The following is a 19,380-nucleotide window of genomic DNA, read 5'->3' as shown; positions in this document are numbered from 1 at the left end:
ATTAAATAGAAAAGATAGTGTAATAGCTAGCAATCCTACATATGCCACGTACTTTATCTTTATGAAAATTATTGCACCAAACGTGACATCATATCATGCATTTCCTCCCTACCAAAAACAAAACAAAAAAGACCTCATCTGCATGTTCATACTTGCTTACCAACAACCGTATACGTACGCTAATATCAGAATTGTATAATTTCTTATTATTACATAAAAATTAGGTCATAGAATATGCTTTTAAACGTCGAAAAAAGCAGAAGAGGAACAACGTCAACATGGACTTATAACCCGTTTTAATAAATTCAAAATCCGGGCATCATTAGTTCGTATTGCTATTTGTTAAGTCAACCTTATTGACTCGAAAATAAACGATCAAAAAAGTATTATATAATTTTCTGGGCCTTTTTTCCCTTGCTTTCTGGTGAAATTATAATGTAAGTGTATGCTGTCTGAAATCAAGCTGACGGCCTTCCCATGTGGATGGATCGATGTATGTGTGTGTGTATGTATATATCCACCTGTTCACACGCATATATATATATATATATATGTTTCAATTTGCAATAATTTTGGACTTTTGGGACAAAGACGATAAAGTAAATAAGCCTACAACCAGTGGATTGCTTGCGGGCATATTTTAGTTTTTACGTTAAATTAACCAGCAGTGAGAATTTAGAAGCCTGCGTTTTGCACGAACGACGCCTTTCAACCATATTAACCGAATCTTAGCCGGCCCCAAGCCCCGAGGATTTGGCTTCAAAATACGTACGAATACATTCCCCAACCTTTTGTAATACATTAGTGCTAATTAATTAACTAGGTAATTATTAAGTGACGAGGCTAACAATTAACTCCCACAACGTCAATAGTCTGAGCTTGATTCTTCTTCTATCAAGAAAAGCGTTTATTCAATTTCTAGCTAGTGGACGAATCGAAATTAAGATTTTTTTATGCAAAAAAAAAAAAAAAAAAAGTTTTCCAGACTGACTACTTTCATTATCTACCTCAAATTCAGAACTTCCAATTCCTACTTCATGAACATGAGAAAAGAAAACAGAAGGACATCGAGTGCAAATCCTCCAAAATTTCTACCTTCATCCCCAAAGATAGTAGTGTTAAGAAATTAAGGCAGACTTACAAGTTTGTAATAATAATATCAACAACTAATCCTTCGTTGACAAAAAGAGAAAAAAAACCCATGGCCTACTATTCACCACAACTTGATCTCCAACAAAATCAAAAAAAAAAAAAAATTAGAAGAAAAAGGGAAGCATACAACAGTCAATACTGGACTCTAATGGACGAAACCCGTGGTCCTCCATTTCTGGGCCTACATCGACTTGAGCATATATCTGTAGAAACCATATCAACGGCAACTCGTATTTGGGAAGAACGTCGCGGATTGATAACCATATAGTATCATAGAGAACCATACATATAATAGGTCATCTTGAATGAGTAGATAATTAGTCAGATTGTGCTGCATTTCCCGTGTATGCCTCTAATGATGTGACAGATAAAATTTATTAGTGCTAGGCAAATATGTGTCAATGCAACATTACCGCTCTGGCTCGCCGCTGCTTATAAGCTTGAACATGGCTGATGAGGCTCATCTTCTTCTTTTTTTGTGATTTTCTTGACCTTGCATATATCAACAATGGCCCAGAAAACCAAGGCAAGCACACTAGTATCCGAAATGGCATCAGATTCCTGCAGCAGGTTTGCTATGTTAATTGATTAGCTTGAATAACTACAGATTTCCTGGTTCAGCTACAATAAAACTCGCTTTTCATCAAGAACTATCACATTATGTATCCCATTTTTCACGCTAGAGAGAACCTCCTAATTCTGCGACGTTCATTTGGTTTCTCTTTCATTAATAATGGATATGACCAGGAGGACTAGCTAGCGTGTAAATATAAGCAACAAACTATCCCCCTATCTGCGTATCTCTTTCAATTCCTAATATGTCGTTAATTACCTCAATACAAACCAAAGGCAGAAGACCACCTTATTAGAAAGACTGTTTGACCTGGAAGAAGAGACTACTATTTTCATTAGATCTAACCCTGTTCACAAACCAAATGAGCAATTATAAAATGCTAAGTTTTTTTGTTTATTTCAGACAAAACGAGTCAGATTTCCATATCCAGCCAAAAAAAAAAAGTAACGGCGCGACAGGTCAGAATAGCAATATTTATGAATTAAGCATAACTTTGGCGTAAAATTAGGGTATACGTGTATGAACTTCTTAGTTTAGATTGTGATGTGTAAAAATCGAACACAAAAAGGTTCTCGCTGAATTGTCGTCCCCAATCAAGCGAATACAAACTGACTCACAAGATGTAATCAATCAACGTCTTCTGAGGTATGCGTGACTGTTTCAAGAACTGTATTATGTACAATGTCTCCTACTTAAAGCGTAAACAATTAAATATATATACTTTCATTATGAGCACTGAGATCTGTATTAAAATCTTTCGGGTACATTCTCCTCAAGATATACATGCATGCGTTTAAATCTTCTTTTTTCAATTCTATTTTTTAAATTTCATTCCTCTCATGCTAAAAAAAGTATACATGCATGCCAATTTTTTTATACATAAAAGCATCTGATCAAAGTATGTATCCCAAAATTTCTTTTTCTAAAGTTTTGCGATATAACTAAGGTGGGAGAATTTAATTAACTCTTTGATCAAGTTAATTGAATTGGCTGGACAATATACTAATAGTATGATCCCTTTTTTTTTTTTATACTGAAAGCTAATTATTATGTCTTTCAAATCATAGTTATTAAACCCGACGAAAGAGGTGAGGTGAACTGGTTTCTGGTTCAACCAGTGGATGAGTGGTTCAACCGGTGGGTCACTAAATATATTTAAATGTTATGTTTCATAATTGTTGATATAGTTAAAACTATAATAAATTATGTCATAGTAATGCTCAATTAGTCTAATTTATTATAGTATCATTAATTATTATAAGAATTAACAAAACCTAAATTCAATTAGTAATCCATCAAATTTCAAGTATAAAATTTTATCTAAGTATAATTATCTAGTTTATTTATGAAATTTAAATGCAAAAGATTATTAGGAACGATATTTGCCTTTAGAATGAATTGTGTGATATGTTATTTTTTAAATTCATTTAATAATTTATAGAGTTTGGGGAGTAATAAATTTTATTAAAAGATTTCAAATAAATTTTGTTTACAAGTGAGTTGTTGGTGTAGCAGTTGTTGCATTTCCTTAAATACAAGAGGTCGCAAGTTCAAAGCGTCACTTTAGTATCTTTAACATTTTTAATATGCAAACCGGGTTGATCGGTCGAATCGCACGGACCGAATCGAGTTTAATAATTATGCTTCAAATACGAAATTTAATGTCGTACCTAAATTTCATCTCTTATATATATATATATATATATATCTATATATATACATTTAAATGCACACCTAGATTTCCCTATTCTTTTTTTTTCCAATTTCTCTTTGGTTAAACATGTAGATCGGGGCCGGGCTGCAGAATGAAATGATAGACCAAGATTTGATGGAGGCTTTTGCAGAAAGATAATGCATCAAAAGATTCTGGGCTCTGACTGGCGATACGTTTACCAATTTCCTATGGACCAGCAAATTAGACAGGGAACGCCAAGTTCGGCAGCCTCTATATGCCCCCCCTTCTTTATCGACTGCCCTTCTTTCAGCTGCCGCCCTTATGATTATGGGGCAGGCATCTTGCTCGGTGACTTACAGGTCAACGATTAGATTGACAAGTGCCTGCCTGCCTGGTTAATTGTTTAAGCATTTTGCAATTGTTAAATATTTTCTGCAGAAAGTTAAAAAGGATCCCTTTTTTCTTCAATTCTTTATCGAATGATCATGTCTTCTAAGGTTCATTCAGATTATTATTGTTGCCCAATTTGTGAAACTTCTTTTAAGTCCGGCAAAGAAATTTTAAGTCCCAATTTGTAAAACCTGACAAGTACCAATTCAATGCACTTGAGATTAGGGGCATTTGCTTTTTCGGATTGGTGAAGATAGGGGGGCGCCTCCAATTTTAAAACAAACAGGGTTAACAACAAATTGTCCACTAGAAAATTACTACATGTTCTTACTTTGCTCTCTTCTTGTCGAATTAAATCAATTTGCTCTATGGAAAATTGAGTTCCTTTTTTTCCTTCGATTCTATTAAATCAAGAGGATTTCGTAATGTAACATGTTTATGTTGAAGGAAAAGGACAAATATTCGATTAATTAATCAATAATGAGAGTAATTGTTCGTGTGGACAAATACACCTTAAACTTCACGTGTGTGTTTGTGTGCATATATATATATATATATTTTTGTCCTAGTTCACAATTTGCTGTGGGTGTATTTGGTCTTTCTACATGTGCGAAAAACACTTGTTTGCCCAATTGATTGAGCTCGTTGAAATTCCAAAGTGCACTTGACTTTTGTTCGTAACATGTCATGCATCACAAGACACAATGATGTTATATTAGATTTGATGTTGCATTTGTGGATTGCTTCCCATTTAACAATGAGGTAAGGATGTTAGATGTGTTGTTTGAGAGTACATTTTCAAATTAACCATACAAATACCCTCAGCATGTCAAGTCGCACGCAATTTTGAATCGACGAAAGTTTTGGTTGGTCTCAACTCTCATAGACACGGTGACATGAAAAAAAAAAAAAAAAAAAAACAGCGAAAGAGCATCAAATTTGCAAGCAAAGATAAAATTCAGCAGTAAAACAGCTAGATTTCTGAATAGATAATTGCCTAGATATCCTCAGTAAACCAGGTGTTGCTGCATTTTATTGATTGCAGCAAGAATATATCATATACTATTGAGTTTGTGAACTAAAGAGTAAAAGCTCTCTTTACTCTTTGGCACAATTTCCATGTCAACCGTCCTAAAGAACTTCACAAGTTGTAGTATACTATCATCTGTTGAAAATAAAAAGCGTTACATTCTGGAGGAAATGTACGCTTCCACTAAAATAGTAGTGCTTGTTAAACGCTGATATGGATGGATGCACATTAAAGATTACCCACCGAAGAAAGACATGCACATGATATTGGTAGAATAATATATCAACATCTTGCAAATGCGAGTTTTATGCAACCCTTGAAATGTCAATTTCTCATTCATTTAGAGGCCAAGCCGCTCCATGCAGATTGAAGATATGGTAATAAATATATGCAGGGTTTTTGACAATCCAAAAGCCGCTGATATAATATTGTTGGTTTTCTGCTAGTATTACTTTTTTTTTTTTTTTTGCCAGCAAAAATACATTGTATAACCTACTCTGTCCTAATCTAGGGGGAGAGGGAGCCTAAGGAGACTTGTGTTAGGAGTTAGTAGGTGTACAGACCCAACTAAATCAAGAAAGTGTCATGACACTACCTTAGATTTTTTTTTTACTGTACGTAAGATTTGAACTCTCACTTACCGTCGTCCAAGGGGGGACTTAAGTCTCTTTTTGAGTGGATTTTCTGCTAGTATTACGGTTTATTGAATTTTGTTTTTCTTTTGGAACTCTGGGCTGATGTACACTCTGGATTAAGCAGTTGTTCGAATGTTGAGTTGCCACTGTACAAATTTTAGTAGTGTATGTTTCCTTGTTTACAGCTAGCATCTGATGCATTTTCATTCAATAATGTGAAGCGTAAAAAGTCAAGCCTACTATTTACAGGTTTTAGTCACCTTCTGTACTCGTACTGTACGTAGATGCGCATGCTAATTGTACTTGCGGTATCAATAAGACTGTCACGGAGGTATTAGTTTGCACCCATAATTTCACGTGCCACAATTCCGTCTCCTCTGTCATCATCGATTACAAGAGTCATATCAATATACAAATTTTAATGAAAAAATACACGAAGAATTATTACATACAATCGGATATATATATATATATATATATATATGTGTGTGTGTAAAACGAAGATTCATATATCATAATCGATTGACAGACCTCAAATTATTTTTTTATTTTAAATTTTTACAAATAACAACGCCTATACTATACTTTTAAGGGACAACTGAATTATGTTATGATAGGAATTGGAAAAACAAGGCTTTGATTGAAGAGGGAAACCCAACTAAATTATATCTCCAATGAAAGGGAAAAATTCAATTAGACGATACAAAGAGTGTAATGATACATTTGCGATCAAATTATATATTATTATCTCTTTAACAAGTTGGTTAGTGACCCAAAAAAATCATACATACCATCTTCTTGTTTCATATCTGCTCAAAATCAACGTGAAAAATTCATATCTCGTTTCAGACTTTTTCTTGCTGCAGGGCTGGTCAGATTCGTACAATCAAGCAAAATTTGCACAAGCAGATTCTCTAATTGCTCTTTCTAACATAAGCATTAGGAATCTTCTAACTTTCTCCCCCTATTCTGAAAATTACGATGCCGTATTAGGCACATATTCGGACATGAATTGATGGTTCAGATCTATTCCACAGTCAACTTGGATTTCTCATTCTCCCATATGGTGACATCTTTTTTCTGCCAAATCAATAAATATTCAAGCAAGGAAAGTATAATTATCATCTACCGCGTTTGTTCTGAAGGTCAAGAAGATGAATAGCCATACAAATTCGATGTGATGCGAATTTAATCCCTTTTTTGGGTTCTTTTTTCTTAACAAAAGTTAATAAAAGAAACCAACAAATTCTCTGTTGATTTTGTTTGTTCACGTAATAATAGTCAAGAAAAAAATAAGTAGTAGTACTAAAGTTGACGGGCTTTTTAACGCTGGCTTAGAGAATAATAAAGAATGGAAGAATAGAATACAGTAACATGACCAGTATTACACAGAATCAACCCACGCATGGGCCATGGGGCATGCCATGATGGAGTAGCCTTTTGCCAAAATGAGACAAATTCGTCCTTAATCCTCTACTCCCGTGTGAATGGAAGGGCATGCAGTGCATCTCGAGAACAAAAAAGGCAGGAATCAGTACTGAGCTGGAAGGATCTCTGTCTAAAGATGAAGAGGATATAATGGAAGAGGAAGATATATTACTGCTACCGCGTAGGATAGGAATCAGGAAGGGAGGAAATGCTCTCTACTAAAAAGACTTTGAAAGAGGGACGCGAAAAAAGAAGACTGATGCATTTTCTCTTTGTTTTTCCTCTCTCTCCTCTGTTGCCATGTCTGCAACCTTGTCCCAGAAACCCAAAAAGATCACGTAATATCTGTGACTTGATTTTATCACGATTCCACAAGTTTTTCCCCTCCCTACATATGCATTTGCGTATCGAAAAGAGATTTAGTACCCACATTATTGTCTTAATAATAAGGGGATCCTCTTCTTTCCAGTTTCCCCTATAAGTATTAGTGGCAATTGCCATTCCCCTTTCCCCCCCACCATAAGTTAAAATCCTCTGCTCGTCAGTTGGTCGTTTAGCGTTCAGAAGAAGACATATAATTAATGAGTGTCTTGGTCCTCTCACAAGAGCCTTTGTCGGTTGCTTTTTGTTGGGTTCTATAGCTAGCAGCTATGGCATCTTCTTCAAGAGGTCGAGAATCGGATGAGAGACCCCATGTTTTAGCAGTGGACGATAGTTTAGTAGATCGCAGACTCATTGAGAAGCTCCTCACCAGCTCTGCATGCAAAGGTAATGAACCATTCATTTGTTCATTCCTTCCCCTTTTTTTTTTTCACAGGTTCTCAGGCTTCTTCTTGCTCTCTCTCTTTCTGTATAATTCACTCGCTCAAGCCACTACTCTTTTGAGAAAAAAAAAAGAGAAGATGTTTGGCAAGTGGCAACCAAGCCTAAAAATCTCTTCAAACCTCACAAGTCAAGTCAGTATAGAAACGAGGATGGACAATGGATCGTGGGCGACGTTGTCAGAGTAGTGTTTGTGGTTATCCTTTACTCACCATCCGACCCGACCCCAGCCCCAACCCCAACCCCAACCCCACCAGTTACGCCGCTTAAATGATGCCATAGCTTCGGGAAGATTAGTCCGGGTGGCAGTAGTACGGTATATCTATCGCTTTTAACAACATCACGCCTTGTGCATGTTTCTAATCTGGCAGAAAATTGTGGGCTTGATTGAGGTGACGGCTTGCGTATCTTTAACCAACCATTTTTGACAAATTGACATCAGTCCTTCCTAATACTCTGCTTGGTTATTTACTGCTTGACATGTCACATGTAGTAGTAATTAATTGTTGGCTCATTTTCCTGTAATAGTAGATACTAGTAGTAGTAGTTTATGTCGAATGTCACGGGGTGTGATGCTTCCTAACCCCAATTTCTGGAAAGAACAATAATTTTGTTTTGGTTCACTGAAAAATCCTCCTCAACAAGATCTTCAAGATTCATGCCAACTAATCCTGAAAATCACAACTGCAAGGGCCGAAAATGGTTTATTGTTGGGCATCAAATGAGTTGAGGGCAAGAAGCGAGCTTAAAAAATGCCAATTTCTAGTAGAAAAAAATATACACTTGTATTTCAAATGCCAATTTCGCACCATGTAGATCGTACAATAATTCTGCGCTGAATTGGTCCCCGGTATTTTATGTGGTAGTTACGACTGCAGAGAACGGGCAAAGGGCTCTCGAGGTCTTAGGCTTGGGAGATGGACAACACGCCAACAACTGTGTAAGTAGAAAACTCCTATAACCTTGCTTTTAAGTTGATAAATAGGTGAATGAAATCTGCAGCTCTTAATAAGCAAGTTATACGCTTCAATCTTTTCGTCAATGCTACAACTTTTTTTTTTTGGTTGATATGGACTATTACTTTATATTTTTCTAGCTCATTTTTTTCTGATGACTGCAATTGATTGATACATTTTGCAGGTGTCAGAGATAAACTTGATAATTACCGATTACTGCATGCCAGGGATGACAGGGTATGAGCTATTGAAGAAGGTCAAGGTGAGCCATATTTCACTTTATGCATTTTCAAAGCAAGCAACCAGATAATTGGTTGCTCTCCTCTCGTTTTTATAGATTGGCAAATTCATGACGAATGTCTTAACATGTTTCGTTACTGAACAGGAATCATCCAGACTCAGAGAGATACCAGTTGTCATAGTATCATCTGAGAACGTCCCAACCCGGATTAAGGAGTAATAATCAGGCTGCAAATTCTACTAATTTTAATCTAAGTGGCACATGAGGCAAATTTAATAGCGTTAAAAGTTTATGCTTAGAAAGAAACCCAGAAATATACGTGAAATCAACTCTGACATGCCTCAATTCTTGTTAATTCAAATTAGGTGCTTGGAAGAAGGAGCTCAAGAATTCATGCTAAAGCCTCTCAATCAATCAGATGTAATGAAATTGAGATGTTATATGATGAAATTAAGCTACCCATCCAAAGGACAGCTCTGCATTGGGAGATAAAAGTTAGCAACTCTGAAATGATGGATTTGATAGAAAGAAAGGTATTAGGTAGGCAGAGATTTGTATCAACATCAAACTTGTTATCAGTTGAACAATCCTCTTTTGTATGTTCATATTTTGTTCCATTAATATCTAAAGAAATTTTAATTTAAGAAAATGTTCCAAAGCAATCTCATGAGGCCCCAAAAAAAAAGGGAAAAAGAAATAAATTCTGCTTGCGGCCCATTCCTTTTCCATTCACTTCACACTAATCAAAGAACTGCCAGTCAAGCAAGAGAGTAGTATTGTGGACAAAGCAAAGTCATGCCAAATAATCTGAGGTCTAATTGCTCGTAAATATCCCTTGACAAACTTTTAGCAGAAGAAAAAGTTGTAGGGGCAATGCAGGACAAGCCAAGGAATTCAATATGCTCAAAGCTTCAAGCCTTCTTCCCCGTTACCTTAGCAGATGCTTCCTTCAGTACCTGAATGCAAAGAAGTTGCAGGACACAGCTATCAAGCGTCATCACCTGGCATGTTGACTCAATACTACTTTTCTCCTCACTTCCTGTCCTTTCTTCATGCCCAAATCCTTCTTCCAGATTTGCTAGTTGGGAAGAACAAAAGACAGCTGATTAGCAGTCTCTGCAGATTCGACTCTTGCCAATAACACAACATACAATAATAAGTCAGTTCAAAGATAAAAAAAAAAATAGTAGATTTTACTTACCTCCGGATCCAGTTTGATGCAAAAAAGAGCTCTGAGCAGTAAGCTGACATCTAACCACAATGAAGAATTAATTAGGCTAATTTAACGTACTCTTTTTCCTGCGAAAGAACAAGATTCTGAAGGTACAAAACAGATTTTATGCTATTCACGTACTTAGCATCTACATGGGACGAATTGCCATCAATACTTGAAGTAGCCCCAGATGGTGATGCATCTTCATCTTGGAGACAATCCGTTTCTTTCACATTCTCTCCGGCTTTTGAAGTCCCATTAGTGAATTCCTTGCAATTATTAGACTTGTCTTCCTCATCAGGCGTACAAGTACACTTCCGACATCCTGAGGATAATTTTGAAGCCTCAGTAGTGGATTCCTTGCAATCACTAGACTTGTCTTCCACATCAGCTACATGGATAAACTTCCCACATCCTGAGAATAAGCTTTTTCTGCAGCGGGAACGCTCTCTCCAATGCTCCAGCTTTCCATGTTCAGATACAGGGAGATCAGAACGTTCATCTTCCTCCCTGGTAATGCTTTGCAGTTCTGATTCTGGAAAACTGTGACCATGCATTGACTTCTGAGGTTTATACCCCCTATTGCAGTGCTCAGAAAAATTTAGCATACTTGACACTGGCGTAACTTTTTCCAACTTACGTTGGTGGGAATCATGTTCTTCTGATGTCAGGTTGCAACAAGGTGAGCAATCAGCATGCACATTGGTACCTCCGGATGTGCCAAAGAGATCTTCAATCCAAAGTCTGGAGCTTGGATTTGTATCATATGTCCTGGGATAAGGATTATGACGTGAAATTGTCTTGCCAGGATCATATGCTCCCTCAAACAATCGGCCATTCTCTGATTTCAACCTCTTCTCAGAAGTCATTTTTGAGTTATCAGCTGGTTGCGATCTTGATGAATTTGAAATCCTTGTAAGCTTTCCTTGCTCATTTGTGTTGTCCCCTTGCTGGTTAATCTCCAACTTATTGCAGGTTTTTACTCTCCCATACATAATGTTTTCACCACAGATGTTCTCTGAGCAACCAAAATCAGCACTTTTCGGTGTCTGTTTCTCAGTTGAGTTCAATGTGCCTTTCTTCGATACACCCCCCACTGAAAAGAGAATCAAAAGGTATGTATAGTGTATTTTGTAGGGTGATAATTAAGCCAAATATCTACTGCACCACTAAATATGACCTGCGCTCGACGAGCATGACTCCTCACTGTCAAGAAATTAATCGAGATGAAATTAGTTTATAGAGAAACAGAGGCATATATGACATTTCCAGACAAGAACAGCCAGGTATAATGACCTCAGCAAACTCAAATTGTCTCTTGTATCTTCAGTTTTGAAGCATGACCATGTGGGTTGGTAATCAATATCACCAACATCATGGTCTCTGTGAACTGGAGATCTCCTGCCAATATAAAAGTTACGGAGTTTAGTAGAAACGAGCATGCTGGTGGAGATGGGCTATGTTATTGAACTTTCTTACCATGTCATCTCCGGAATTGTGGAATCATGAAAGTTCTCTGAGTTCTGGCGCTTCACATATAGCTCAGGTGAATCTGAAAAAGAATAAATAAATAAAGAGAGTAATAAAGAAAAGAATAAAAAAGGACATAAAACATGGAGGGGCGATCACTAACTGATAAACATGCAAGTTTCCGGTATGATCTAAACAGTAGAGGAAATGAAGACAACAGAACAACAGACTCCAAAATCACTGAAGGAAGACTGAGAACAAAAATTAGAAAACTTGAGAATGAACTCCATAGCTGAGAATAATAAAGCACCTAATAAAGAAAAGCAGCCAGCAGCTGAGGAAGTGCAGAATAGCTAAATCAGAATTAACAAATACAATAAGGACAACCAAAGAATGGGACTGAAAAGCACCTCTATGTCCGAGTCTCTTTGATTTTCTCATTGTAGTCCTACACAAACGCAGTAAGACGATTAATCTATATCAGATGGTACTATATGCTTTAGTCAAATATAGGTCAATTCCTGTATGTAAAACCTGCTCTTCTGTCGATAAGAGCCTTGAAAAGTAAATTCTTCACTCCTGCAGTCCATGGTATAATAATCATCAGAAGCATCTTCTTGATCCATCCAAATGTTGCAAGATGAACCAAAAGCACTCTCGTCAAGAATTTTGCCAGTTACAGGCCTACAGGTTGCTGGATGACATTAAATAAATAGTAAATTAAAATTTATTACACTAGAAGAGCCTGAACATGAAGCAAATGGGGATGCCAAACAAACAATGAAGTGCATGGTACAGCATGTTCAATAAATATTTAGACCACAAACCCAATTTTTTTACTTCTGTATATAGGTGTTTCAAAACTCTAATCAAGACTAGCTAATACATCTCCCATCTCCCCCAAAAAGACAGTTTGCATTAAGAATGACAATGCTTCTTCAAACTGATGTTAATAGCTCCCAAACTAAAGATTGACCTTAAAGTCCTTCCAAAAAAAGATGCAGAAAAATGCATTACCATCCCAACTGTGCCTATTTCTCTCTGTTTTGTGGAAGAATGGTTCATCATTCTGGAAAAGATCAGTAAAACCATTATCATTGTCATCAAATATTGAGAATTCTCTGGTGTCCAACAAATCTTGCTTTGGCTTGCTGAAAGAACCCAATATGTCCTTTGAACAGAAAGAGTGCTCCATAGAACTTTTACATAAGGGCACATCAACTTCCTGCATCATAGCATCCTGCATTACATCAATCAAAATACTTACTCCATGATATCAATAATTACAAGGAATGCTGGAGTCAATAACAAACGAAACATCAAGAGCCATACATGTGGAGGCAGAATGCTGAAAAAAGCATGTAACTCCTTTTAGCAACAATTTTCAGAGCTACCATAATGTCATATCAAGGCACCTATATATAGCTCTTTGTTTTAAAATCAACAGGTATTAAATCACAAAGACCAACACAGATAGAAGTCAGCAACAAAGATCAAATGCAATAAAAGATGTTTATAAGTTTTTCTCTATTGTGATACTAGGCACAGATAGCACCCGTTAGTTTCACAGATAAGCAAGAGTACAACATAATAAGATGCTCCTTTTAGTTTCCTTACTGTAAAAGCATGATCATATGTAAAATTGAATAAAAGAAATCCCGTCCAGGCACTCTAATTGAGAATTGGTAAGAAAAGCTCCAGTAAAGAAATTTAAAACTGTTGATAAGATTTAGATTATATATTCACACAGATAAATTTAAATTTCAGACAAACATCACTGCTAAATTTAAGTTTCAGATGAACATCAAGAAAGAATAGAACATTAGAAACCTTTGCGAGGGATTAATGACTAGAACTTGACACTTCAAGAGGGAATTTGATATGAAAATGAAGCATTGACTCTTTTGACAACGAGATACCATGTTACTGAATATAGATTTCAATACATAGTTGACGAAGCAACCTTTTGACAGTAGAAATTAGGCATAAGCATTTGCCTTACCAATTCAAATTCAAGGTTAACCAGCTCGCTGTTAAGGTTGAACGAGTCAGCAGGCCTCATAGCTTTTGATGGTGGAGAGCAACCATGCAAGAAGTTTCTGCAGTCAAACAGCACAAACTCACTCTTCACACAATGCTTCAACTGTGGCTCTTGAGAGATTAACTATAAAAATGAGAATAAACCTATAACTCAATGATGCTTATGAAGAGGAAGTTCTGAATGCAGAGGCGGAAACTGAAGTATTTATGACAGCAAATGGTGAAACAGGAAGGGTTTTTCTAATGATGGATTTTGATAAGCAAGAATATATTTGATGGCATGACAATGGCATCCTCTACTAAAGAAACTATTATGAATGCAATTCCATTAACCATCCATAAGGGCTTGTGGATGCCTAAGCAAAGAGAAAGCATACAAAAGATAAACATCAAAGCAATACATTGATTTAAAATATCAAAGCATACATTAGTTGAAATCCTTAAGCAATGCTAGTTATATGAAAGCTACATGAGTTAAGCTCTGCCCCCTTTCTTTTCTTCTCTCTCCTCATTCACCAAACTTTTTCAGAGTCTTCCCACCCCCTCCTCCAGTGCACCTCCCCCCTCTCCTATCCATCTTTCCTCTATTTGCTGCTATCATGTTTGGCGGTTGCTGATCAAGATGACCTCTGCATTGATGGGTTATTTGCCAGTGTTTACTGGGACTTGGCAGACAAGATAATGAAAAAGAAAATGAAGTATTGGAAGGAAAAGGTGGTCACATTGATGTGTTGTGTTAGCGTATATTCTACCAAGACTCTATATCATTTTTCTAATGATGAAATATTATCCTTAAAAATGAAGTAGATAAAAATAAGATTCTCCAAAAGCAAGATTATAGGAAGATGCTGTAAACCATTGCATCACTTAACATGATTTGACCACATGACAAAACGAGGAATTTTAATACCTCAGGTATGTACTAGGGCCACATAAATACATTGGCTTAGTATTAAGAGTTGACTCAGAAGTACTCCACTTTAAGCTAAAGTATTTGATCTAATGATTGAGCTCCAACAAGCCACTAAGTTAGTACAATATCCAGGTTGTCAGAATTTGGCATAATATGTGGGAAGATATTCAACTGAATTAATGCCAAAAGTTTGTCAGACTTTGTTTGCATGGGATTTAGATCTAACACCACCACTACAATTCAGATTAGTTTGTCACTGGGTCCAAATTTAGTCTGCACCAATTTTAGTCACTTCTCAAAAGATTGTTCTCTGTATCACACTAAAGATATCTTACCTGCCATGCACCTCTGGTGCACGAACTGGCGTATGAACTGGAGTCTCCATTTCCACTCTACCAACACCTGATAACCAAGTGCACATTCAGTTACACTGGTGCATCATGCATCATGTATGTTCATAGAGATCATAAATGCTCAATATGTGGATAAATCTATTGAACTAAGTAACGAGAGTGACACTGATCTCAAGTGACAGTGGGTAGTAAAAGATTAAAGCAAGCATTAATCCTTTCCAATTCTGAACTATCATTAATTTTAGCCAAAACACGCCTGTTTGCTGAGAAAATTTTCTTTTACTTCTAATCACATGCTTCTGCAAATACTCAACTAAGCCAGACACGTATAGAACTCAAAATAAAATTTGACAAGCAGCACAAACTGGAAGTTACAATCTTGGTACTGAAAAATGTAGTTTCTGTTTCCTTGTTGAACAATTAAACTTATTAGGGAATTGCATTTTCACAAATAAGGATAAGAGAAAAGTAGAATGATCTGATCAACCTTGTACATTGTACCTTCAATTGAAAATGCAGCATGAGCTTCACGTTCTAAACTTGAACCAGTATGGAGATTTGGTTCATCATCTCCAAGTATGTCCATCATACCTAGTTCTGTAAACAGTTCAGGAAAGGAAATTACATAATTAATGCAAAGATACGAGATCCATATAGCTCTTTACTTGAAAACAACGATTGGATGGTTTTGACTCCAAATTTTGCTTCTGGCATCCCTTCTTTCTTTTCTGACATTCAGTATACCAGTGCAGATTGTAAATGTAACTTCATAAAATGATATATATTCAACCAAACTTTTGTTACCTTGATACCCTGGGACCATTTTTATATGATTCATCTTGTCATCATCTGAGTTGAAAGTTCTTGCATCTTTACCAGAAGTGCTAACCAACATCCTGATAGCATTGCAGGTGTTAATTATGCTCAAGACTTTCCAAAAAAAAAAAATCAGCAAGCATGAAGATCAATAACTGCTTAAACTTGGCAGTCCAGAGTGGAGAACAAGTATATCAATGACTACTCAATAGCCAGCCAAGATTATTTTGTGATGCTGAATAATCACTTCAGAATACTACCAGTTGAAAGAATACTTGTGAATGCGAATTTTAAGATATAATTGACTATTTGTAGTTTTAATTACTAAACATTATTTTGTGAATATACTTACGTCTTTGCGTATGAACTGCCTGGTTGATAGCTTGATGAAAGTCCTATAACAACACAAATTTGGGTACTATTATCTCCAGCCCTCAGATTAGCAGACAAGCAGAGAAACTTGATCAAAAGAAAAAAAATTTAATTAATTTGAGCAGCATACTTGCTTCCTCAGCTTCAGAGGGGCCGGAAGGTGTGAATTTGTTAGCTTGAAAACATTGTATTGATTGTGGACACTTGAGTGCTTGATAGTTCAGAGCATGGTGCTCTGTTTCATCGTTTCCTTGCATGGTAAAGAAAGGACTCAGGAAGCATACACAGACATGTCAATTTCATCAAGGCATTAGGCAACTTAAGCATGAGACGTCCAGATCAGACACATAGGATGACCACAGCACCCAACAAGCAATAATGAAGTAGAGCACTCCTGAAGTTTTCAAGTCTAACAACTTTATATTCAATGATAGTAATTAACAGGTTCTAGATATAATGATGCAAATGATTTGCTGCTCTAGTAGATTCACTACCAACTGATGGACTTCAGTCATGCTAAGTCTCATCAGCAGAATTAAGTACAGGTGTAAGCACCCAAAGGGATAGAAGTCATTAGCTATACTCATTTAAAGTCACTAACCCAACTACTTCTCACAGTAGCACAAAAATTGTAGTTTACTAGCATGCAGTATTTTATATTTAAGGAGGAAAAGTAAAACAATAAAAAGATCTGTTGAAGTTTAACCGAATCTGACAGTTGACCAGGATCTCCTATCCTGGGAAATGGAACTGTTAGGTAAAAGAAATAAAAATGCAAGCATGCCCCATCATTGTTTCCCATAAAGTAGCTCAAAGGGAGAAAAAAAAAGGCAGCCCGTAACCCTTTAAGAGTTGGACTAGGAAAAAAAACAAACAAACCTAAAGGGTAATTTGACTTGTTCTGTTGCACAACAGTTGATAAGTTCTGAAAACTTAGAATATCCAGAGATCTACTATTTTCAGCATGCTGCCCATGGATATTGTGCTCCTCAGAATCTTTCCTCCCTCCGGTCGCTTGCTGTTGCCGCCTTTTCTGCTCAAAGTAGTGTTTTTGCCTGTAATATTAAAGAATATGTAGCCTATATTACTAATCACCCAATAAAATCCTTCAAAGTTCTTGACAAGCCATGACATGAGCAGAATGTACATTTGACAAGGGCTTAAAACTGTTTAAAAACAGTAAGAACCATAATTTCTAATTACCTTTTCTGCGTTGACATTCTTGTCTGAAATTTCAGCACGCCCCAGAATCAGAAGGTTTTATTCACCCATATATGAAATGGAGAGGAGGACAAAAAGATTAACATGTTGAACTGCACATAAAAAAGCTCAAAGATGTTCCACCTTGTCAATCTATATAAGTGATGTTATAGTACAATCATATAGGACTTTCAATATCTTAGATGCAAGCAATTGTTTCAAAAACTTTTCATCTTTTTAAATTTTTTGTTATTAAAAGTGCAAAGTTGTGGAATGGTTAACAAATTTTAAACGCAATCTGACTTGTTGAATGCAACTTCACTCGAAAGTGCAATATTTTTCAAGCAATACAGCTTCATGATCTTGTTTTACATGTTTGTGCTCATGCATGTCTCACCCTTTTTACTTTCTAGAAACAAAACTGAAATGATTTCCTAATCGAGAATTTTTAACAGGAAACAGTGGCAGAAATTTTGACCGTTTTTCAAGATTAATCTAACGTTTACAATTCAAAAAAATAAAGAAAAGAAATTTTCACTAAGAATTAACAAAATAAAATCTAATACGACATCAGACTTACGGAAGTCACTTTCCGCCGAGATCCGCCCATCCATTGCAACATTTTTGAATATTCAAATATCTTTCTAAAGCCACAACCTATACAAACACCCAAAAGCTGGAAAAAATAAGTAAACCAAGACAATGAGACTAGCTACGGGGAAATAACTTAATACCAGCAACTCTGGCAATAGCACCATATATAATTAAGCTCTGAGTTCAAATTCAAACACAAAGCTTGCCAAAATGTGAAATTAGTAATTTAAAAAAATTAGTCAGCTACACTAGCTTATTAACGAAAATAACAGATAGGCATCATTTCTACTTCTTGTGTTCACGAATCGAAATTCTGTATCAATGCAAGCAGTTGAAATCAAACGGGAACTAGTATACAGTAAATTTACTTGGGTCCTTGATTGTTACAATAACAAACTTGGTGATGTAAAATCAGGATATTCTCTAAAACCTAACGAATCACTGGTTAGCTATTTCGCTTTTAGGAACTTAATTACTTCAATTCCATAGGTATCGATCACAATCCGGAAGCAATCACGTAGACGCGAGTATGTAGCGGGGAAGGTCTCGGTAGTAGTTAAACAGAATTTGAGGGAGGTTTCCGGAGTCGTAAATTACCTAGGCGGTGATTTCACCGCCAAATAGAAACCGAAATGCAGGACAGCAGGAGATCGACCGGAGAGATTATGCCGCTTTCTATCAAAATGCCGGCGGAGAGAAGTATCAGTTTGTACTCCTTGTTTAAGTGAGAGGGGACGCGGGAGTTATTTCGTGCTGAACGTTTCCAATTACTATGACGTATTGAAGTGTTTTATTCTTTTGAGCAGCTACCACTCGACGTATTGTTTGCAACAAAAATAAAATAAAACTTCTAACAATTTCATTGATTAAAAAAAAAACTTTTTCCCCTTAATTTGTACATCCATAGGGTGTGCTTTTTCCATTAATATAAACTAAATTTTGTTAACTAATCACTTTACTTTAGCACAACTAAGTTATGATTATATTTTGTTTGATTAGTTAGTGAATTTTAAGGAGACAAACTTGGCTTCTTAAGTATTGAGTAACTTGGCATATATTTCAATTCCGCAGGTCAAGGATAAATAAGTCTTACAAATTCTATGATGTTTTTTTTTTTTGGAGAATAATTCTATGAAGTTCATTGTGTATGTCGATAGAGTTTCCATGAACCTTTTTTTGCCACATTTACCCATAAAATGGCCAAGCTATTCATGAACGATGTAAAATTTTGTGATCAAATTGTAATTCGTTATTAACTACTTGTATAGTTTCGTAACAATAATTGAATATCATTTATGGTATTCACATGAACAGTAATTGAATTCACACTACTATTGTGAAGTTGTGCAAATAAATAATAATGAATAATGAACTATAACTTGGTTCATAAATAGTTGTATTCTGCCATTTTTTCCAATTATACATGTTATGAGATTATTTTTCTTGCTAACAATTAGGATTGTTAATGAGGTCGGGTTGGCTTATACTAGTTTGTTTTTTCACCAC

General features: G+C 36.0%; 2 protein-coding genes across 3 annotated transcripts; one reads left to right on the top strand and one right to left on the bottom strand.

Moving 5' to 3' along the window:
- The first annotated feature begins 7,413 nt into the window (after positions 1–7,413).
- On the top strand, positions 7,414–9,556 carry LOC113779704 (two-component response regulator ARR17-like). 2 transcript variants are annotated; one of them, XM_027325404.1, is made up of 5 exons: positions 7,414–7,652; positions 8,585–8,646; positions 8,847–8,924; positions 9,048–9,118; positions 9,269–9,556. In XM_027325404.1, the coding sequence occupies exons 1-5, from the start codon at positions 7,535–7,537 to the stop codon at positions 9,393–9,395; spliced, it is 456 nt and encodes a 151-aa protein (XP_027181205.1). In that variant the 5' UTR covers positions 7,414–7,534; the 3' UTR covers positions 9,396–9,556. The 2 variants fall into 2 exon arrangements, with proteins under 2 accessions (XP_027181205.1, XP_027181198.1); XM_027325397.1 differs by having other exon boundaries at positions 8,573–8,646.
- Positions 9,557–9,565: 9 nt separating this feature from the next.
- LOC113779695 lies at positions 9,566–18,590 on the bottom strand. The gene is made up of 19 exons (XM_027325384.1): positions 18,472–18,590; positions 17,861–17,937; positions 17,284–17,306; positions 16,960–17,135; positions 16,211–16,330; positions 16,061–16,103; positions 15,697–15,788; positions 15,394–15,489; positions 14,875–14,941; positions 13,589–13,685; positions 12,604–12,826; positions 12,121–12,280; positions 11,997–12,034; positions 11,596–11,668; positions 11,413–11,517; positions 11,297–11,322; positions 10,258–11,212; positions 10,105–10,154; positions 9,566–9,981 (listed from the first exon to the last, which is right to left on the bottom strand). The coding sequence occupies exons 2-19, from the start codon at positions 17,900–17,902 to the stop codon at positions 9,815–9,817; spliced, it is 2,553 nt and encodes an 850-aa protein (XP_027181185.1). The 5' UTR covers positions 17,903–17,937; positions 18,472–18,590; the 3' UTR covers positions 9,566–9,814.
- Positions 18,591–19,380: the final 790 nt, after the last annotated feature.

Source organism: Coffea eugenioides, chromosome 1 (assembly GCF_003713205.1).
Source record: "Coffea eugenioides isolate CCC68of chromosome 1, Ceug_1.0, whole genome shotgun sequence".
NCBI lineage: Eukaryota > Viridiplantae > Streptophyta > Magnoliopsida > Gentianales > Rubiaceae > Coffea > Coffea eugenioides.
This window is presented reverse-complemented; position numbering and strand designations above follow the sequence as displayed.